The 23299-nt window shown below is 47.1% G+C and overlaps 1 protein-coding gene across 1 annotated transcript in view; it reads left to right on the forward strand.

Moving 5' to 3' along the window:
• The window catches only part of LOC144103246 (tear acid lipase-like protein), a 163669-nt gene that overhangs the window by 117217 nt on the left and 23153 nt on the right, over positions 1-23299 (forward strand). The window contains exons 7-8 of the mRNA XM_077636020.1: positions 1601-1672; positions 15765-15833. Of these exons, the coding sequence (XP_077492146.1) occupies positions 1601-1672; positions 15765-15833 (141 nt within the window). The remainder of the gene's footprint in view (positions 1-1600; positions 1673-15764; positions 15834-23299) is intronic.

The raw sequence follows: 23299 nt of genomic DNA on the forward strand, positions 1-23299 counted from the left end.
TGCGCTGCTAAATGCAAAGTTTCAAGCACACTCTTTTTATCGGAAATTAAAAGATCGGATTTTATCCTATGCTGTCGATGCAGGCCATCGCCGCAGCCGAACACGCCTCGTGTAGACTGCACCGCACACTGGCTCTGTGCAATGCAGTGTCGCCGTCATCAACTTCTATGTGCTCCATTCCGTGGCACTGCCCGCTCATTCTCGTCTTCTACGTAGCACAAATTCGTGTTCTCGCACTGATTCTCCAGCCAAAACTAGACCCACGCCTGAAATTTGACCTTGGGAAATTTGGCTCAAAATCGATGACCAACCAAAATTTAGCATACATGACACAATGGCGACCTGGAAATATTGCCCCGGCCTTTGCCAAAACGCCATCGCTCGACCTTTGGGTGCAGCCGTAGTTAACCACCGCTTAACTTCATTTTTCCTCTATTATTTTATATGTGCGCTTTCGAAATAAACATTTTGTAACAAGCTCTTCTGCTGTTGCCGGGAAATATTTTGTTCTCCTTCTCTACCTTGGACCTGAGTCTTGGCCTGCGATGAAAAAAATAATGTAACTCATGATTTAAAGATGTAAAATTCTATTCCATGGTTACCGCATTCTCCCACTGCCAAAAACACGAGTCACATAACACTCCCTTGGTTTTGGGCTGCTGCGTGCAAGCCACACTATCCCCAGTTTTATTTTCGATACAATTTACACAAGCAAGGCAATTGGCCTAGCGCGTAGTGTAAGGGAATGGAAACCTCAGAGCCAACGCTTCAGCATGCTGGAAATGTGTGGCCGGCTTCACAGCATATTAAGCCTGCGTGAACGCAGCGTTGTACATATGAAGCCTTTTTTTTTGGAAGGCGAAAACCTTTAATGGCTCATACTCTAGTCCGTCCGTCCGTCCAGCGTTATCATCCAGCGACTAGGGCGACTCATCTACGAGCGCAGCTGCCAAAATGTTAAGGCTTTAATGGCTCGTGCTCGCGTCCGTTCGCTGCGCTCTTCAATTCGTTATGAAAAGAAAAATTTGTGAACGATGAGACTCGAACCACCATCCTTCCGCTCCGCAGCCGAGCGTGCTAACGACTACGCTACTTCCTACCAACGCATATGTAGATCTCCTTGTCTAGGACGCCGGAGAGTCTTTGCAGAAAGGCGTCGAATCAGACGGATGCCTCCCAAACGCCCTCCAGTGTCTCCAGCATTTAATGTTCACAAAAAATCGTGTACTTAATTAACATCTTAACCACACATCAGTGACACAAGCATCAACACCCAGCTAATGGCTTTCGCCTCACCGCACTTTAGGTCAGCAATGTGCCCCCCTGAATTTTTTTTGTATGCTTGGTGCAAAGGGACGAAAAAAAAAAGAGGCTGGTCCACACTTGTCCAAGTCTGTCCTAATATAAGTTGGCCATCTGATGCTGCAGAGAGCAAATTGACAACGCAGCCTGGATGCCCAAATTTTTGCACCAGTTTGATGCAATTGCCGATACTTCGTTTTGTTAACACACTGCAATACAGTGTTGTTTCATTAAATTTATATTTAGTGCCAGGTCAGATACTGTTTGCCTTTAACAAACATAATTCTTTTTGTTTCAGACAAGAACACCAGTGTATTTGGCTCATTCTCTGATCGGCACATCCTATCAAAACCTCCGCCACTTTACGCAAGTAAGTGGAGTCGACATCTCAAGAAGGTGCTTTTTATTTGTTTCCCGAAAATGTTCGCAACAAATCTATCAAAACCGTTGCTTCTGCCACCGATAAGGAGGACTATTTTTGTGGACTGCAGGAGCTTTTTCACACTTAGTTGGCTGTTTGAACCCCGTATGCGAACTTCATGTTGCCGTGAGCGAATATATGGGTAATTTTGCTGCCCCTTTCACCTGACAAGAAATAATAAAAAACTGTAAAAAAAAGGTGCTGTTGCGGTGGAAACTGCACACATATCTTGAACCCAATTTCTGACTGAAACTCACATTGCTGTCTCCACATTCGTCCCCACGTAAGAATATTGGGCTTACGCTACAAAAAAGTTTTCGCCATATTAGTTTCTGCTGCATATGATATCTTTTAGCGATCTCTACAAACACCTGAAGGAGCATGAACTCACACTTGTGCCCCAATTTCCCAATACAAAGAGATGGGCCGAGGAACAGCAATCTACTGACCATATAAACTGCTAGCAATGTTCATTTTTATGAATAGGCAGAAGTTATAATCGCGTGAGCCTTTGGACCTCGAGAAAATTCTCAGTTACCTTCATAGACGCCTATAGGGAACTAGTGGGAAGGCGAAACTAGGTTCTGCTGTTTTGATTCCATATGAGAACCATATCAGCAATGCAAGGGAGAACCGAGTCTACATTCTGACATCCAGCCTGCGTCAGGCTTCTTCACTTTCGTAAGAGGAAACTAGATGCAGGCTTGAAGTCTATGCTGAAAAAAAAAAAACCTCGGCCAAGCCAAAACAGGGATGCCTGTTTCAAGACGATTTTGGTCCTACTTAAGGTTTAGCAGCGCTAAAAGCCTGCACACGAGCAGCGATACTTTGCCGGTGTCGTAAGAGCAGGCTGCATACCCGTATGTCTACATGCGCGTAAACAGTGCAAAGCTATTTTGGGTTGCCTATGCAAAAGCTCACTTCGTCCTGCTTCGGGTGTAGTGGGGCTGGAAAGGTAGCACTCCTGTTGGCATCGGTTTCCTATCGGGCGCTTCGGGGCAGATTAAAAACTCATCTGGCTTCGTGCGAGGAAGTCATTGACGAGCCCAAGTACAGCCTAAAGACGATTTAGCCTATGCCTTTGTAGATGGAAACAAGTGGTATGGTTTTAACGTAGTTAAACCTAGTAGGTGTCCGAAAGCATGTCACTAGCCTGGTTGGCTCATGGTTTTGCTTCGCTAGTTCGTCGACACGTCTGGCAACGACACTAAGCTCAGGTTAAGCTCTGATCGAGCTTAAGCTGACCTGATCTGCTCGCGTCGCAGAGAGAAGTTCATGAAGAGGACAATGTGCACTGCGCAGCGCGAACGTGCGTTGCAGCTTAACACGGGGCGTGGTTAGCTGCAGTGATAGCGCAGTGCTCTCGTGCCAGCGAAGCTGATCGGTTCTTGCCGACGTGCGTTCGAAACCCACTCGCGGAAATATTTCATTTCTGCACCCTCAAAGTCCGCAGCGCCATAGCAGGGGCATATTCCCACCGCTAAGCACAGTAAGTTGACGCAGTTAGCAATGAAAGGAGGCTTTTAAACGCGCCACCGAAAATCTGGAGGTTAGCGAACAGCTTCGATTAAAACGTCGGCTTAAATGTTCGTATCTGCTAGAACATCGCATGTTTTGAAAAGGGAATTTGTTCCCTTTGCCAACCGTTAGTAGTCCGTATTTAAGAGTGTTAGATCTTACTACCTGCGTTCGTCAAGGACGCGTCTGTGTGCAATGAAGGTCAAATTGTCTAAAACAGTAACCACGTAACAACACTATATCACATTGCAACCCGGGGACCACCATTTGAATGAAATTCGGGGGCCACCCGTAATACGCGGAATGTTCCAAGTTGCGTCAAATGACTTGGCATGCTCCTGAGGATAAAATTACTATTGGAGATGGAGCCCAAAATATCTGTGGCATTCGCAACGACCACCTTTCCGCCCTCAAACCGTGCATTCCGAGGACCCTCGGACGGCCATTACTGCCGAACCGTTAGGCGAAGGGAGTTCCGGATGGGGTCTAACGATTCGTCGTCTTGTGATGCACACGTTAATAAAACTTGTTTATCATATAAATCTACTTTAGGGCTCGGGCAGCATAGCCTGGACATAAAAAGTGCGCGCTAAACGACAGCCTACATCTACTTCGGTTAATTGGTGTGTACAGTGTAGGGCAACCAACAAACTTGCACAGTGTTTCTTGAATCGGCCGTAGCGGGGCTGAACAAGGCGCTTTGCCTGATTATTATTCTTTATGCGTTCTTTTTTTAACTAACAGCTCTACTATGCATCTCTCCAAGTGATTAGAATAACAAGATAGACGTAAAAATTTTCAACTTGTATGCCTTAAAAAATTTGCTGCGGTTTAACTACTGCTGAACCTGGTTAAAGACCGAAACCTATGGTGCATCAAATGGTAGACGTGGCTTGGACTCTATAACGTAGAGCGCATTCCGCACACTTGGTATGCAGCCCACCCTGCTACCTTGGCTGGTGGCAGTTACATTAATAGTTCACTGCGAGCGGTTGGTCACCCGATGAATGCTGCGGCCTATTCTTTCGCCCTCTTCCGGTGAATGGAAAGGTCAGAGGTGAAGTGGTGCCACACCATGGTGGACCTCATATGGAAAGGCCTCTAGCCACACTTAACCTCTGACTCACTTGAATATGAAACGGCAATGCACTGCGTAATCGGCTTTAGCTAGCGCAGTGAAGCTTTCGCTTCAAAATTTTATGCTCTGGCTCTTGCAGTCAGCTTCAGTGTAAAACCTTGGTGTGTCACCCATCCTGAATTTCGCAAGCTTGTCCCCACTTTCCATGAAGAGTCCCCTGTGTTGACCTGCTCTCAGGGGAAAGCAGCTTGTCCCGGGCAGTAATCTAGACACGTAGGCACGGCGAATGCACCACTTGTACGCATAGCATTCTGGCTGCCGTCAATGTATTGTGGCTGAATACGGCTGGGGAACCCAGTTTACTACGCCCGCCATGAAAAGCCAGCTGGCGGCCCATTGTCAAGGAGAGTCGTGATGACACTAAATATTGGCTTAAGTCACTGAATAAAAAAAATCTGCACAGGTACATTTAAGACATCTTACGTGTGGAAATGCGAGAGCATTACTGCCCCTGGGTGCATAGAAAACCTCCTGCACACACCACCCACCCACACACACACGCGTGCACGCTCGCGTATGGCACCACCCGGAACACTGCACGACAAAGAATTGCATCACAATTTTGAACCGAAAACATGATTTTCAGGAAAGGAAAAGGCGCAGTAACCGTCTCACTTCTCAGTGGCCAGCTCAACTGCGCCTGAAGGGAAGTGGCACGGTATCCTTACATCATGGGAGAAAGTACAGAGTATGTGACGGCACACACTTGAAGATGCATATGCCGTCGGTTCGAATCCTTGTCGCAAGCTAGAGCCACCAACTTTATTCGCAGACGCAAGCTATATGCAAAGAATGTTTCTGTCACACGTCACACCCCCGGAACGCTGTACGAGAAACGGCTGCGTCACAATTTTGCTGCGAATGTTCTCGGTAAAACTCCCTCCATATTCAGGCCGGCCAGTGAGGAATATACAGCGTGTTCAAAATTTTATTTTACTGATTTTAAAAAAAGTGAACCGCCGTACGCTAATTCCGCTTTCGCACGTTGGTAATGCGGCCGGGCGGACACTAATTGGGGTGATAATTTTCCCCGTAAATTCAGTAATTAAGAAAAAATAATAATTAACTTTTTATTGGCTTAAGTTAGCGAGCAGATTTACAATGAGAACTTGGAGGCAGTTGCTTTTGAGGGCAATTCCATTTTGTACAATTTTAGCATCGCGCCTTTGTGTGTCCCGAGATGCGCACGTCTAAAATTTCGTCCCAGTTCATCTAATTACGTATGCGAGACAGCGGCTCTCGGCGTGAAGCACCTACCTCGTGTGACGCAGCTTTTGCGTAGGCACTCTACCTAGCAACAGTGTGCAGCGAGCGGCATCGCGTCTTAAAAATGGTTCTCTTTGGTGGGAAAAATTTGTGTGCATGGCGTGCAACTGTCTCTTTGGGAGAACACCTTTGATGTACTGCACGGGGTGGGGGAGAGGAGTTAAAGAGATAGGATTCCGGCTATGGAAGCAATTTGTTAAATAAATAGCTGTCACTTCTCGCCGACCGAACAGTGATTCATCGGTTTCGATCGCCGAGAAGGAGAAAGCTGGCCCGGAACGAAATGTCACCCGTGTCGCCGCTCACTGCGCACCAGGCGTTCATTGGGGGGACCTTAACCCATATCACAGCCCTCTTCTTTCTTTTAAAGATATCACTGAGCACTATCGTGCCGAACACCGGCGCTACCCGGTTCCTATGAAGGGACTGAGTAAAGGTGGTGAACGCACCCTCCTTAGGCTCTTTACAAACGCCCTGCTGTGCCCGGTGGTTCTCAAGCACTTTGACTCTTCTTTTGACGGCCGCTCATTTTGTGGGGAGATGGCCGACACCTTTCACATGGTTTGGGCATGCAGGCAAGATCCTTCTCTCCCCGTCTTCACCCCTTCCCCCACCCGAGAGGACTGGGAGGCGGCTCTGCTCGGCTGCCCAACAGGCCCGGGTTCGGCGGACAGGCGCAGCGGTCAGGACCAACGGGGTCCCGGAATGCGGGGCTCCGCCTTGTATTGCAAGGGGCGAGACCCACTACGGGCCTCTCCCCGAGCGCCTGCCTGTATACATAGCGAAATAAATGCTTTTCAGTCCTCCAGCACACTCTTGAAAGGCGGAGTGTCATACGCAAGAGCTGCGTAACACGAGGGCTGTTGTCTCCCTGTCTAGACGAACAGGGACAAAATTTTAGACGTAAGCATCTCAGGACACAGGGGTGTTACTAAAACTGTACAAAATGGAATAGCCCTCAAAAGAAACTGCCTCCAGGTTCTCAATATAAACACGCACGCCAACTTCAGGGAATAAAATGTTCATTTCTAAATTTTACTTGCTTTTAAATCAGTAAAGTTCAATTTTTGAACACGCTGTATAGACGAACGGGATTAATAGAATTGTCTGAAGTGGCTGTGCTCAGCTTTCTGTGTGCGTTATACAGCCGCTTGATGATATCGCCCTACTTTTCTTGCCACCGCAAGGATTTTCTGTGCCGTAATCTGCGAATACATTCATTAACACAGGCCACCGCGGCTTCTCGCGTAACGAGACTAGTAATGCTTTGGCATTAAAGAGCTAATTGGCTTATTGGTCATCGTTCAGGCTTTGCTCTGTAGCGGCGTCTTGCTGCGGCCGCGCACCCCACTCGACGACGACGGAAGCAGCAGGCACAACCCGCGAGCGCGAGGTTTCTGAGCAACAATCTGCCAGTCTTCACGCTGCTTCTTGGGCACATTACCCTATGTTTTTAATGTGAGAGCATTATATGCCTCGAGTCCGATTCCGGCGTTGGCCGACGACCATCCAAGAGAAACGGACAGAAACCTCCATGCGACCTGATGACGTCATAGGCAGTGTCTACATCATCAGAAAAGAAAGAATATTAAAATTTGGTGGCTTAGCATTGCTAAGCAACAAGTATTGCGCGAAAGCGCAGTTTTTTGCACATTTGACTGATTCATCGAAATAACTTTATTATTCAAGAGAGAACGATGGGGTCATTATTCCGCTTAGACGACGGCTCGGAGCTCTTGGGCCCGGAAACCGTCTTCAGCTAGTTGGATGACACCAAATTTAGTATTTTAGAACTCTGCTCATTCATCGTTTTGTGTTTGCTTTATGTTTGGGATTGTCCAGACCATGTGAACCATGTCGGCAGTTTCTGCACCTTTTACGCGGGTCTTCGTATTGTCCTGGGTACCACCCACTCATGAGCGGGGGGTTTGGGTATCTTGTTTGTACGAGTCTACAGATACTCTCTTCCCCTTTGTTTAGTCATCCATCAGCCGCCGGGTGTACTACCCGACTTAGTGTGATATCTTTGTATCACAGTAGTCGGTCCCGGCAGCTATCACATGAGAGGCCCGGGCCCACCCGGAACGTTAGACCGCCGGTGAGCTTGTGACCATTTTCATTTCCAACCCGGTAGGGTGGGGGGGGGGGGGGGGGGGGCGTGTGCAGCGTGCAGACGTTGGGGAGTGGCGACACCACGGGTTCCCGGGCATCCGCAGGGACATCCCCGCATGGTGAAGATGGTGAACAGTGCATCACCACGGACCCAAGCACTAGCGGTTCGCCGTGCGTGGCATCGCCGTGTCCGGGGAAAAGGGGCTCCTGGTGGTTGAGCCGATGCCGAGCGTTTGGACCTTTAAGGCCTCTCGGCAGAGGCAACACACCACTTTGGCCCCAGCTTCCTGTAGATGACACCTCTGGCCTCACCCGACAGGGGGAAATCGGCAGTCGCCTTTACCCATCCTCCCTTCCGTCTTTGCTTTCCTATCTTCTTTCTCACAACTGTTCTGTCTACTATTCCCTTCTCGGTTTTTTCACTTTTCATAGGCGGCGAGGGTTAACCTTGTGTGGCCAACTACCCTTACTTGTGTCATATTTGGTTACAGCTAGGGTTCACAGCTGGCGTGGGCAGGGCTTGCTAGCAAGTTCCTGCCACGTCCCCTAGTTGGGATCCACGGTGGGTGGCTGGCACCATGACCGAAAAGCTAAATTTTTTTATGGCTCCCTTACTTTCCAAACCTGATCGCTCTCTGAAAAGAGGGCGGAACGAAGCAGATGATTTTTTTTTACAAAAAGAACCGGTATTCTCAAAATTTCACGTTATACACAGTGAGTGAGAACAAAAGCAAGCCCGAATAATATCACCATTTCTTGTGTCCAAATGCATAACAGATACCTTTGGCCTTGGCTACAAGACATGAAAAATGGCCAGCGGCGACCTATTCCTTGAACTGCGCGACAGCATCGAATGCTCGAAACTCTCAAGAATTGCTTCCTTAGCGGGCCTCACTGTTTCCGTGATTACCCACCGGTCCCTTAACACAGTCCGAGGCGTCATCTCTGAAAGTGACTTCATACATTTAACAGAAGCCTAAATGCTTCAAGGGCTCACCGACCAGAGTGCAATTGACGTTCACCGAATCAAAACCCGCAAGGACAACAAACAAATAGATACCAAACACATGGTCCTCACATTTACCCCAAGCACCTTGCCAGAAACGATCGGAGTTGGATACATCAAAGTTTACGTGAGACACTACAAACCCAATCGCCGCCGATGTTTCAATTGTGAGAAGTTTGGTCATGCCTCACAGAGTTGCCATGGCCGCAAAATATGCGCGAAATGCGCTTCAAAGTGCCTCCATTCTTAGGAATGTGACGCAGCACTACGCCGCGCAAATTGGGAAGGAGACCACGCTGCATACTCCAGGGCGTGTTGATCCTGGAAAAATGAAAAGGAAATAATCACCATAAATACAAAAGAAAACATTTTTTTCAAAGAAGCGCGGAGGCGATTTGCCCTCACCAACACATTCTCCTTCACACAAACACTGCTTCGTACACAAACAACACTGCCTAGCAGGCTTTTTCGATATAGAAGGCATATGACATGACCTGGGCCCGTATTACGAGTTTTTGTCATAAAAAAAGAGTCAAAATCATCCGCAGCGGCTGCGCCTGATTAGTCTAACCGCCGAAAGCGGATGTGGTGGTTCGGATGCAGCGAAAACGGTCAAGGTAATCGGACAAGGAAATTGGACGGTGACGTCAGAAACATAGTGTACGCTCCTCTAGCGGCAGATGCCCAAGGAGAGCCAACATGGCGGCACGCTCTAAAGCGTAGCCTCTCGCTTCGAAGTCAACTCGTCTGTGTTGTGGCGTTCTTCAGCATCGTGAACTGGCTATAAACAGGGCACTGGTCTTTCGCTCCGCCTTATCTTGCCTATATCAAATTAAATTGATCATAAATTTGGCCTGTTTTTAATTTCGCTGGACGATTCATAAGCTTCTAGGCCTAACGAGCACCGGCTTGTTGTAGAACTTGTTCTCTTCATTCAAACCGATGGCGCCACTATGACCGGAGTTTTATAAGCGGAGCGTACGTTAAATGATGTAATATAAAGCCGAATGACCCGAAAAACATTTACATTTATGCGTGCAAACATGCATTTCCTATTCTACAACTCCCTATTAGCTGTTGAAACGTACTGCATCACGAGTGTTTGTAACGTCCGGCAGCGTGAAGCCGCTCATGTACACGGATGGTCAGACGCCAGCGTTCGCGTTGCTAGAGTGACGCGTTTTACATAGTAGAGGTGGTTTTTCGGCGTCCCTTACGGTTCTCCATAGCCGCGGCGGTGTGTATCTGTATTTATCTCGCGAGTTAGCTTGCAAGTTAGTTTTCAAGCGTGACTTTGGGCATGCCTGCACTTCGTGCCCTGGCGAACTTATGAAAACTTCGTCTGCGAAGTCTCCCAACGCATCTATAAAGAAAAACATAGGAAGAAGGCTCATCCCTTTTATTTATTGGCGGCAGAAAAATTGAAAACGTATCAGCGGCATCTCGCGATTACTGCAGTGCCTGCATGAAAGGAATGAAAAACTTAAATCACCTTCTGCACATCCGTCCGATAATAGCACCAACTTGCGTCCAGTGATGTTGCAGACGGCAATTTGTCACGGCGGCTTGGTTCTGCAAGGCGCGGAGCGCGCATAGTGCAGCGAGAGAGTGCATGCTACAAATTTTCCTCTCCGTTCCCTTTTACCCTCAAGATGAATGTAAAACGCCGTGTTATGAGAACAAGCTAGCTGAGCGACGGCCTAGTGCTTTGAGCATCCGTCTCGCATGCGGTGGTTGCGGGTTCTATCCGCACCTTTTATTTGCCATAGGCGATCGACGGCTGCAGCGGCCGCCTTCTGTCACTGAAAAGCCAATGAGTACTGCGTACAATATTTCCTTCTTTAAGTACACTTGCGGACTTTACGGCACGGAAAAGGGTATATGAACTATTGTTTTATTTTCGAAGTCGATTGGGCAAATAAAGCGGCTTTCATATTACCCCTTTACAGTGGAACCCGATAGGAAACTAAACTTGCGGCTGAATGTTTCTTCTCTGTCATTGGTTTCGTTCCATTTGCCGGCAAACAGCAAAAGCGCCGCTGGACGTTTCCCTGCGGCAGCCGAAACACAGTGACACCCTGCCGCCGCTCACAGACGCAACCGAACCGACATCCCTTTCCGGCGGTTCGAGCAAACAGGTGTGTCGCTGCGGCAGACTATGACACTTTTTATTATGACACAAACTCGGAATACGGCCCCAGGAGACTCGGCATTCTTCGTGACCTGGCAGAGCTTGGCATCCGCGGGAGGAAGCTGAAATATTTGAGCGACGTTATGCCCAACTGTTCATTCCAAGTTCGTCGCGGTGGTAAGTTTTGAAGAATTTCACTCAGGAAAATGTTGTTCATCAGGGATGAATTTTAAGTACTACATTGTTCATATTAAAAATGAATTCTTTAGCCAGCATAATTCCACAGTCCATTATGTACGCGGTCTACGTCGATAACCTTCTAATTGCATGCACATCTTCTAGCTTGTCAACTTGTGAGGGACAAATCCAACTCATAATAAACAAATTCGCACCTTGGGCAGTCAGAATTAGATTTGTGTTATCTCCGCAAAAACTTGTTGCGGTTTTTTGCTCGCTGCAGAGAGGACTGCAGATTGATCCCACCCCCAACTTGAATGGCACCGTACATCCAGTAAAGCAAGAAAACAAATTTTTAGGCCTAACTTTTGACAAAAAGCTCACGTTCCTATACCGTACATAAACACCTTAAAAAAAGAAGCAACCCAGTCCATGAATATTCTCAAAGTACTGTCACGACAGCGTTAGGGGTTCGATGGGGTGCGCCTATGGCACATCTATCGCTCACTAATACGCTCTTCCTTAGAATATGGATGCATGGTGTATTAGTCTGCGAGACCATTATACCTTAAAAGGCTGGATCCAGTACAAAACCTCGGTTTACGCCTTTCAACTGGTGTTTTCAGAACACCACCCGTAAATAGGTTTCACTCTATGTAGGGAGCTGATAGTACAAGGGAAATGGGCGAAAGTAGTCAGGCTGCCTCAGTGCGCTTCAATTTTTACAGCAGAATGCTACGCAATTTCTGTAGCTGTAGAATAAATAATGAAGAAAAACACAGAGAACAGTGTTATCTACACTGACTCCCTCAGCGTAATTACAGCAATAAACCCAATAAATGCAGTCGAACCCTTAATAGGAGACATAATACATAATGTAATACTAGCTGATACACAAGGACATACAATATTGTTCCTCTGGGTTCCTAGTCACGTGGGCATCAGCGGGAACGAGAGCGCCGATGCAAGCGCCGCAATTGCCCGAAATGCTAAAGTGAAACCAGTAAACATGCCGCATAAGGACTGCATCGAGTTAGTCCAGAATAAACTGAGAGAAATGGCAGGCTTCATGGGAAAGCGAGGTTAACAACAAGCTGCACTTTGCCTTTTTTCCTCCTCCTGCTCCTCATCCTGCACTTTGTAAAGTCCGTCCCGGGTGAATGGAGAACTTTCTGACGGGCTAGTTGGTACATCTCTTTTAAACAGCGTGCGCTAACAGGACGTACACAGGAAACTTGCGCTTCTTTCCTCTGTCTCCAAGTTTCCTGTGTACGTCCTGTTCGCGCACGTTGTTTAATAGGGGTGAATGGAAGACCTGTAGGCACCAGGAACGATTCATTGAAGTAACTTTATGTCGTTTCCGCACTGGACATACACACATTACACACAATTCCTCACTAACAAACCAGACAAACCTCTTTGTGAAAGATGTGGAGACGAACTGACGCTAAACCATAATTTATTCTTTTGTGCAGAACTCGGAAAACTAAGAAATAAACACTTTATTAAGTTTTATAATTCCTTTACACCAAGCGCTGCTCTTAGGTGAAAATTCTATTGTTAAAATGTCTTGTGTTTTTAGCTTGTGTTTTTAGCTTGAGAATTGAGATGAAGCCTAAAATATCTGTGGGACTCGCAACGACGACCTTTCCGCCTCCAAACTGTGTATTTCGAGAACCTTCAGACGGTCATTACGGCCGGTCCGTTCGTTGCAGGGTGTTCCGGATGGTGTCAAACGATCCGCAGTGGTGTGATGCACAGATTTGTAGAATTTATTAACTTATATAATGAGGAAATATACCGGATATAGAGAAGGTGGGTGTATATCAAGATAGAAGTGCAAAATCCAAGAGGCAGATGACGCTGCTTGTGTCGTAGAAGGGACGTTTCTGGTAAGCAACATCCGCAGACATTTGGATTTGGTCTTCTCCACGTTCACTGAGCACACCGATGGAAACACTTGAAGCTCCCGTAGATAACGCTCTTAAGTGGAACACTGTGGCAGTGTTGGCGGAGAATTTTTCATTTATTGCACTTGACACAGACCCACAAGCATCTCAATCCCGCGACCATCGCAAAATTTTGCTCGGGGTTTACCCATCAGTATGATGCTTTCGCACTAAAAAAAATCCGTTTCAAGTGGGTTTCGAACCCAGGCCGCGAGGAATCAGCGCGATGTAACCACAGATCTAGATCAGAAGTGACGTCACCAGACCGGAAGTGACGTCAACCGAACCGGAAGTGGCCTGAAATCTCACTGAAAGCGGCGCTTTGTATTGCCGCCCTGCTCACATTCTGCCTGCGCCACCATACGGCCGAGCGGCATGACTCGGCTCGTTACGGAGCGAGGAGGACGACTCTTCTGCTCGGGCGCACTGTGCTGGTCTGCTTGGCTTTTCGAACAAAAGCCTCTTTTTGAGTCGCGCTACTGTTTGTATTTTGACGTTGTGTTTTTGAGTCGTGCTACAGTTGCATGCGCTGTGGTCTTTCCTAAACTCCTTCAAGCTCAGGCCTTTTTCGTAAAGGCCCTTCATAAATTAGTCTGCACTGGCTATTACACAAATGTAGTTAAGCCCATGATGGCACGCAGATGCTTTCGTATTCACAGCAGGTAAGTATTTTTGACTCTTAAGTGCCCTCTAGCAATTTTTTTGCGATTGCTTACTCTATATTTACTCTGCCCTTTGCACTCCGCCTCCATCTAAACGCGGCCGCCGCGGCTGGGTTCGAAACCGGGCACCCCGCTTAGTAGCCAAGTGCCTCAACCAGTGAGACACCAGGAAATGAAGAACGAAAGTTGCTTACGTGGGAAGGAAAGACAATATCTGAATCTTCGGCAGAGACCTGTTCCGCGGCGTGATGGAAGGGTAGAAGGAGGAAGTGACAGACGAAAAAGAGAATGAGGCGTCGTAGTGGAGGGTTATGGAATCATTTAGACCGTCTGCTGCCGCGAACGCGGAAAGCAGCTCGGAGGCGAGAGCGCGCGAACATGCGGCGTGTCGAAGGACCACGCCCTAAGGGGGCCGCTCCTAAATGTGCTGCCCGAAGATATCCTGAAGTGTGTCCCGAGAACTATCAGACAAAAATCTCGTCCTCAACGATCACATGCTTTGCACTGTGAAAATTCAGAGCAGCTGTAGTGATATTTTCATTTCACAATATACGCGTATGGAAGCAAAGAAGTTGGAGAGACTTGTATACTATATTGTCACGCGGTGATGACGCAGACTGGCAAGCCGAGAGAAGTGAAATTCTTCCAAATGAAACTAGTGGACTGACTTGGGCACACAAAATCTGAAGACGGTTGCGATAGCACCAAGCGTGGTCATTTAAAGCTGACTTATAGATGTCGAGATGAGGCGGGGTAATCGCTTACGACAATCTCGAACAACGTAGAACCAGTCTCGCGCGGCTTCAAACATTCCAGATAATTTTGGCAGTATCTCTCTTCCAAGCCAAACTAAAGATGTCTCCTAATTTATCTAAATGTACTGCTATAAGGTGTATGCTCTAAAAATCAGCCAGTGCTTGCTAATCGTCTCATGGATGAAACCTCCCAATCAGTCGCAACAGAATAGAAATATTTTGGGATTGTTTTCTTTGCAAACGTTTTCCGCGATAAGTTTGCACATTACATAACGTTGAAGGCTAGCAGAGCATTAAACTTCCTCAGGCAAACTTTTAAGCCTGCATCAGTTAATGTAAAGCATGGAATATATCTGTCGAATGTACGTCCGATCCTCGAGTACGCGTGCAGTCATTGGGATCTGTCTTCTCAAACATAGCACAGCTTGAATACGTACAGGGATGGACTGCTCGCTTTGTGTCAGCGGACTGTAACTTTTAAAAAAAGCTAGATTATACTTCTAAGCGCCCGGGGTGGCCTCTGCTTGAAATAAGAAGAGAGTGCTTGAACACACCGCTATTTCATAATAGTTTCAACTCCAAAGCAGGCATCGACAAAGATAAATGTCTTAAAAACCAACATATCTTAAAAACCAAACGAGTTGACTGAGCCCCTTGTCTCTTTATCAAGTGCGCAGCGACATCGGTGTGCACTTTTCAGGTTTCGAGCCTACACAGCACCTTCCTCCTGATGTCCGCGTACAGATCACACCAGAAAAGTGCGCGAAATCACCTGCAGGAATAACATATTCGACTTCAGCGTCTTTCCCAATGCAGTATACGAGTGGAATGATTTACCGGTACTGGTTGTCTCGGTGACTCCATCCTTTTTATTTCAGATCTGAAAAATGTGCTATTTGAATATGCTTATCGTTTGCTTCTTCCAGATCCATGTTATTCTAGTTTCCGTGCTATACAGGGCGACTTAAAGATCGAAACATCATGGATGTTTGCATACACTTGCATACGCCTGTTCTTTTTCTCTCTCGTTTTCTCTCTCGCCCTGCTTGGGCAGGGCATGGATTGCGGTGTCAAGATGACCGATGGTCGTTAATGGTAGCAGACTGGATTCCCAGTGACGGGAAGCGTAGCAGAGGGTCCTCAGAAAGTAAAGTGGTCGAATGAGATTAAAAATTTTGGGGGGTAAGGTAGCCGCAGCTGGCGCAGGAGAGGGATAAATAAACATATATGGCAGTGGCCTTTGTCCTGCAGTGGGCTCAGTCAGGCTCATTATGGTGATGATGTTCTTTACCATGCATCGTTTTGTCAGTTTCTACGCTCATTTCAGGTCAGCAAGTCAAAGAACTTAGTGATGTACGACCATGGATTTCTTACCAACATCAGGCTATACGGGAAGGTGAGTACAGTTTGTATTCAGGAATAATGAATAAACAAGAAATGTCAGCGAAGTTCAGTATTACCTTAATGTCTCCGGCAGGCATTTCACCATATCGTTTTGCGCAAGAAGGTGCTTGCAAGTACCTAATGCTTTTGTTACCTCCACCCACTTATTTCGGTAATACTCCACTCCAATGAAGAAGAATAGAAGTTTTTTTTTTCATTGCATTATTTGTACGGTAAATGTGAATTATATCACTCACAGACGAATAGATGTCGACACTAGGTAAGCTGAAAAACGTTAATGTAAATGCTCTAGTATGATGAAGGGGAACAGAAGGGGTTTTAGAATGCGACGAGTTTAAACGCGTCGAATATTTGAAGCTTGCAGATAGAGCGTGCGAACTCGTTTTGAGCTAGCATTTTCATTGGTGAAGTAATCGCCGATTAAAGCAGCATCAGCGCTTAGGCTTCCCTGCAGTGCTTCGCGACTGCAGAGGTCGCAATGATGACGCCGCGTACGGCGGCCCTACATTTCCAGCGAAAAACCGGTTGCTGCGAGGAAGAAAACCGGTGCCACTGAAGGGGAAGCCCAGAAAGCATTGTTTGGCGACATCTTCCGTTGCACGGCAGCATGAGCGCGAGAACACCGGATGTTTGGAATTTCCTTAACAATGATGTCCCCACAACTTTCGCCGCACTTTGCGAACGCAGTAAAGAGAAGCTTGAAAATGGTCGCGGTTTCGATCGGCGATTACGTCACAATCTAAAATCCTAGCGCAAAACTACTCGACACGCATTACCTAGAAGCTTCATACATTCGAATTCGTATATAACTCCGAATTTTCACAAAACCATTTAAGCTTGCTTTTAAAGAATGAGGCTTAGGGAAGCAAACCGCCGTCAACATGTGCAAGTCAGCTGTATTGCTTGGGAAGTACTATCGCGATTAACAGAAACGCCAACAGCGGGAAACGTGGCTTTCCGCACAGCCAGTGAGGCCTAGTATCGGTCCGCTAGTCCGAGGATGCTTTTCCTGCTCCGATTTGCCTTGGCTGCCGCTAGGCAAATCGGCGCTTTCAGTCGGCGCCGCTAGAGCGCCCCTTGTGTGCTCTGAATGTCAAACGTGACCGGCGGATGATAAGCTTTCTTCTCATTATACCCGGCAAGTAAAGCCGGCACGCTTTCTTGCCGTCACGATGATTACGTGCAAGATAACTGAAGCGTTAAGTGTAAGCCCCATCGTCGCTGGTTCGCAGTTCTGCATCGAAAAAAAATAAAAGTTCAAGAAATGAAAACGATAATTAGAAATAGTGATGCAAATGCGAGTTCTTTTCTCCTACAGCCTATGAGCTAAGCTACCGGCATCATTCTCTTCACTTTGAAAATAAAATTATGTCGCGGGTGTCGGACGTCTTCAGGATGGGAATGGTCGCCTTGTACACCCAAGAAGTTGCCCAGAGTTGCGGAGATTCTCGGGACACCACATTCGACTGACAGCTGAGTTCTGGAAGGGTACAAAATTGGCTTTCGGACCTTACTCACATTCTGCGGTCACGTTCCACGACCGCGCAAGAAGGCCGACTGATTATTGCAACCGCCGTAGACAACTCTTTTTCAACAGTCAAGCAGATCAAAAACGAGCTCGGCCTAAACGTTAATGTACAAGTGGTTCGACAGCAACTCCATGAATCGGGCCTTCAAAGCAGGAGAGCCCAAAGAAATCCTTTGCTTTTGGATAACCACAAAGCCGCCCGTCTACACTTCACACAATCACATAAGAGTTTGACTAGTCTGGAGGATTCGGGCCAGCTGATGTTCACAAATAAGTGCCAAGTTACCACAACGGGTCAGAATGCACTGGAAGAGTGACGTCAAGACAATCATCGGTAAGCCTTTCCAGCCTAGTGTTCTTGAATTGCGGTGCTCTTTAAAAAGGTGTGGCCCAGGATTAACTGAATTTTATTTAATGTGGTAAGAGTAGCATCAAAATACAACGAACGTATCCAGACGACGAATGTTACATGAGGGTGCGAGTTCCAAGTGTGTAAAGGAAATAATGTAGATAATTTCAGCATTTTTAAGCCAGAAACATGTTCTGTTATCTTGGCTACTTTAGGGGGTCTGCATGTTATGAATTTAATGGTTAGAGATACATTCTGACCGAACGAATAACCACGCTTCAATCACAGCGCGGTCCCTGTTTGAGTGGCAGGTGCCTACTTGGCTAAAATATACAAGAAAAAGGATTTGATACAACAGCGGTTGGTCTACCCTCATTATAGCACACTGAAGCGCATAAACACAAACTTCATTTTTGGAGTGAAAAGCTTCACTACGCCAGGTAAAGCAGTCGTCGCGTAGGCCGGGGAATGACCTCGAACGACCTTCAGCTCAATCACGTTAGCCGTGTATGACCGTATGTGGTATAGTTATGGTGTCGAACCCTTCACCCCTGACCTTTAGTTTACCTTTGAACTTCGGCACTGGGTGACCTTTAGGTTGACTTTTGACCTTAAGGACATTCTATGGGGTGATGTGAAGCTCCGTGACGACATACGATGGGGTTTTCGTAAAACCATGTGATACCACGTCATAGTCACATGGTCGTGTTGGTTTATATCTAACGATTGTCGCGAGCGTGTAGCGGAGCTTCCATGGACGAGCCTCAGACGCTTAGCAAGCGTGGTTGCTTTTCGCTGAATTTCAGGGTTAGCCAAGTTAAGCCACTGCCGATTGTACTTTTTACTTTAGCAATAACTTTTGTAGGGGATACAGTTTGATCCTGTTCAGACGGCAGTGGCAGAAGACGTGAAACGCATTACATAAAGAACTGGGGAGATTTTTCAGTATACGTCACGCACAATATGCAACAATACAATCAAGAAAATAAACATAATAGTGCATTTTTAATCCTACCTGCCCCAAGCACACAAGCTTCAGCTGACGCTGCTCCTTGAATGTATGGGGAGCCATCACAGCCGATAGCTTGGGTCTCCTTATACGGCTAGATGAACGATTCACTGCAGCAGAATACTGTAATGCAATCGGGCAGGTTGTCCTCCCTTATGCTATGGATGGGCCACTCAAGGATAGACTGTTTTATTATCTGCATGACCTGCATGACCATGGAAATATCTGGGGATTTAGGAAATCACGCTTGTCACGACTGCAGTTCGATGAAACCAAGGACTCCAGTTGGGGTACTGTTCACGCCGAGTGGGACACGCTTTGCTGCACTCAGCAAGGAAAAGAACTGTTCGCCTCTACGTCAATGGGCATGGAATCCGTTATTCTTGCCTATGGAGACCACCAAATATCAAATAATTCAAAGTACGCTTTTCTCGAGCAGTTCTTCGAGTGATAAGTCAAATTGTGTGCCAGCTTGTGTTTTTGTTTGAGTTGTTCTTCCTATTTCTCTCAGACCAATAAATTAACTATGGCCTAGAAGACATTCAACGCAATCATCGTGACAGCATGAAAGCGTGCCGCATTTTGCTCGCCCTGCATAATGGCAAGGAAAGCTCATCATCTGCTGGTCATGTTCGACACTCACAGTACACATGCGGTGCGATAGAGCCGGACGGAACAAGATTCTAGTGCTACAGCGCCGCCGATTGAAAGCGCCGATTTGCCTAGCGACAGCCAAGGCATATCGGATTTGGGCACGCATCGTCGAACGAGCGGGTCGAAACTAGGCTGTGTTGATTGTGCGGAAAGCCGCGCTTTCCGCTGTTTGAGTTTGTTTCTATCGCGATGGTACAGTCTTTGACAAAAGTAACCAGACTGCATTGTTTGCTTCTTATTCGAATAGTATAACCCTAACGGCTTCCCCAAACATCAAATTTTAAGTTCTCGGAAGGTGAAGACAAGGCTGCTCCTTACCATACAGGGTGGCTGAGTGGTTATGGCGCTCGGCTGCTGGCACGGAAGACGCGAGTTCGATCCCGGCCGCGGCGGTCGAAATTCAATGAAGGCGAAATTCTAGAGGCCCGTGTACTGTGCGATGTTAGTGCACGTTAAAGAACCTTAGGTGGTCGAAATTTCTGGAGCCCTACACTACGGCGTCTCTCATAGCCTGAGTCGCTTTGGGACGTTAAAGCTATATAAACCAAACCAAACCTTACCGTACAGAGCTTTACTGTTTGAGGGTTGATATAATAGCTTCAATATAGTACTGAGAAGCAAACCGTCTGGACTGGTTACTTTTGGCAAACACTATATTTTAGAAAAGAATACGAATAGATGACTTCGTTTTACTCGTTATTCATGCTATAGTCGATTTTTAGCTTTTTCATATTTATGCTTGAAGACAAAATGTGCTGTACACCTCTTCACCCCAGTTTTTATGGCGGTCACAAGCGCTGTATCAATTGCCGTAACAAAATTACCGAAAAAGCGCGGCGACAGTATAGGGGATCGAACCTGCTGCCGAATAGTGCCCACGGGGGCTTTTTGTTAAGTTTTAAGTATGATGTTCAATGAACTTAAATATTGTTTGATGCATGCATACACAATTTACAAGTCGAAAGGAATCCGAACTGGGATCCGAACCAGTGCTGGTGAACACTATCAAGGTTAGGTCACACGTAAATACCCCCAAAAGCAGATTTGACAGCCGTTGCCGTAGCCCAGTTGATACCGCACCGGACGCATAGTTTGGAGGTCGTGAGTTAGCATCTCCACTGGCGCCATGTGGTAGTTTTTTCTTCCGCTTTTATTATTATCCCTTTGATGAAACAGCGAAATTAAAAAAAAAGATGGCCTGTCCTCCCTTATTTCTGTGGCTGATCGCTTCTTTCATATCCATAACAAATCCTTCATTTCCCATCCGTTGTGTGCTTAATTCCTAAAAGAGGGCCTTGGCTCTGGCAGCCTTGATTAAATAGGAAGCATAAGAGGGTTCTCACATTACTTCCGCCCTCTCCATTCGATGACGCTCCACATCACACTATTGGTGATACAGGATGACTACGGCCGCTGCTTAGGGACGAGAGTGGCCTGGTGAACACTCTCAAGATTAGGTCCACGTAAAGATCAATACCCCATTGATGAAAACCACAAATTAAAAGAAGGCATCCACAGTGTTACTTGGTTTCTTTAGCCTTTGGCTTCTTTCATATAAGAGGCAAAACCAACAAGAAATGTGAACGGTCATATTATTTACTACCACAGATCAGCTGAGTAGTCCAGCGTTCCTGAGCGCTAAACGGAGCTTCGCCAGCTTCGTCTTCCTTCTCCTTCGTCGGCGCTTGCCGCTAGGGCATCAAACGCCAACTGTCTGTCTTATAATACCTCCGGGGTGAAAAGGCGACATCCTCGCGGCGCAAGAGCACGATACGATAGACGTGTCGTAGCAAGGTATCAAGCGGCAGAAGTGGACAATTTCACGGCCGCGGCGGCGATGATCAGGCGAAGGCGTGAGGGGCCCGACGAGATAATTAACTGGGGTTGTTTGCTGAACAACGCGATAGGGGCCCTGGTATTTCTTAAAAAGATAAACCAGCGCAAAACTTAGGAAGAAAGAAGAAAACGACACACTACGCGCTGACTAACAAGAGAAGTTTAATCTGCCACTAGCGAAATATATATCGAGAAAAAGAAATAACAAAACAAAGCAAAGCACATCATGGCAGACAACTTGACACAACAGATGCAATCTTTATCAAGTCAACAGGAGAGATAGGTGATTTCTTTCTCGAGCAGGTCAACAGATGGTGACACAAATTTCGCCTTTCAGCTGAATGATCCGTGCCTCGAAAAGTTCTTTCTATTTCTTCGTTTTGCATTTCTTGACCACCCTCATGCGGTCCAGGGAAGGCCTGCAGGTTTTTGAGGGACAGCTCTTACAGTGTGCAGGGCGAACGGGTCGTTGTCTTAACTCCAGATTAAGCAAGCACGACTGATTACATAATACGCACACAGGCAGCAATCTAGCAGTACACTGTAAGAGCTATCGCTCAAAAACTTGCAGGCCTTCCCTGGACCGCATGAGGGGAATCAAGAAATGCAAAACCAAGAAGAAGAGGGAGGTTTTCGAGGCACTGATCATTCAGCAGAGGGTACTGGCAGATCTTTGGCACGCCACCGATGACGGACAGATGGTGTCAGAGCCACCCCTGCCCGAATCCGGCGCACGGATACCTCTTCCTACCGAGTAAGACTACGGGGGAGAGGGTGCGAACACGGAGGAATTTAGAGCGCGTGTTCGCTGGTGCAGAACTTCGGAAACGGAAACATGGGACAGGAACGGATCTAGGGGAAGAGGGGAAGGTGGCGGATCGTCTAATGTATGAAGATGAGTCGTAGCATCCGCTTGAATGTTATGTGGATCCTGGGCATGGCCGCGAATCCAGTGTATGCGCACAGGACATGGATACTTTGCGCAGAGCACATGAATAGATTGTGAAATCTGGAACGTTCGTCGAACAGCCTTAACCTGTTTAAGGGCGGCGCGGGAGTCGGTGTAAATATTAACTTATTGAATGTTGGAACGAGCGGAAGAGAAGCGATTGCATTATAAATGGCTTGAAGTTCCAATGCCAGGGGAGTGCACGTATTCGCAGTATACGTTGCGCAAGAGTTGAGATGCGGATCAGATGGACTATACACAGCAGTAACTCGCCTCTCTTCAGAATGTGATGCATCCGTGTATAATATGCACCCTTCAGGCAGATACGCTGCTGATACCGACGGGGAAACAGTGGGGCGATTGTCAGTGAGCTGGCAATAGGACCACGGTGGAAGTGCCTTTAAACGATGAAGTTTGAGAGACTATTTTCGAGCTCTATTGGCCACCCGTTCGTTGGTCGATGATTTCACTGAGTGTATTAAGTTGGGCGAACTCCTGTAGCACAGGTATGGGTGTTAAACGAGGCCGATATGTTATGACGCGCATAGCCTCACGATTGATAGTTTCAAGGGAGTCCCACTGTCTGCGGGTGAGACGTTGAAATTGTGCCTGATATACTATCCGTGGCTGAAGGATAGAGCGCACAAGCTGGCGGGCCGTATGAGCACGTGCGCCACTAGAGCGCATAGCTATGCGACGAATCAGACCTAGAGTAGCGTGAGCCGATTTATGGGTGGCTGTCAGCCACGGGGTGCCAGTCCCAGATGTATAGAGGAGAACACCAAGAATACGAACAGTTTCTACCTGAGGAATCAGAGAATTATGTACCGTAAAATTTAAAGGGGGAGCTTTCCGTAAGACGGCTTTATTTACAATTCGAATGAAACATGATTTAGTAGGAGAGAGTGTTAGACCCAGAGGCGGGAGGCGAGATGTCAATACATCCAGCGCGTGTTGAAGGACCGACTGATGAATAGACGCATCTGGATGACAGCACCACAAGGTGATATCATCGGCATATGCAAGCACGCGGATAGAAGCGATGGTCTCTAGGGCTCGAACAAGAGGAATTAAAGCCACATTAAATAATGTGGGGGCGAGAACGGAGCCCTGCGGCACTCCTCTATAGGAAG

Source organism: Amblyomma americanum, chromosome 9 (assembly GCF_052857255.1).
Source record: "Amblyomma americanum isolate KBUSLIRL-KWMA chromosome 9, ASM5285725v1, whole genome shotgun sequence".
NCBI classification, from domain to species: domain Eukaryota; kingdom Metazoa; phylum Arthropoda; class Arachnida; order Ixodida; family Ixodidae; genus Amblyomma; species Amblyomma americanum.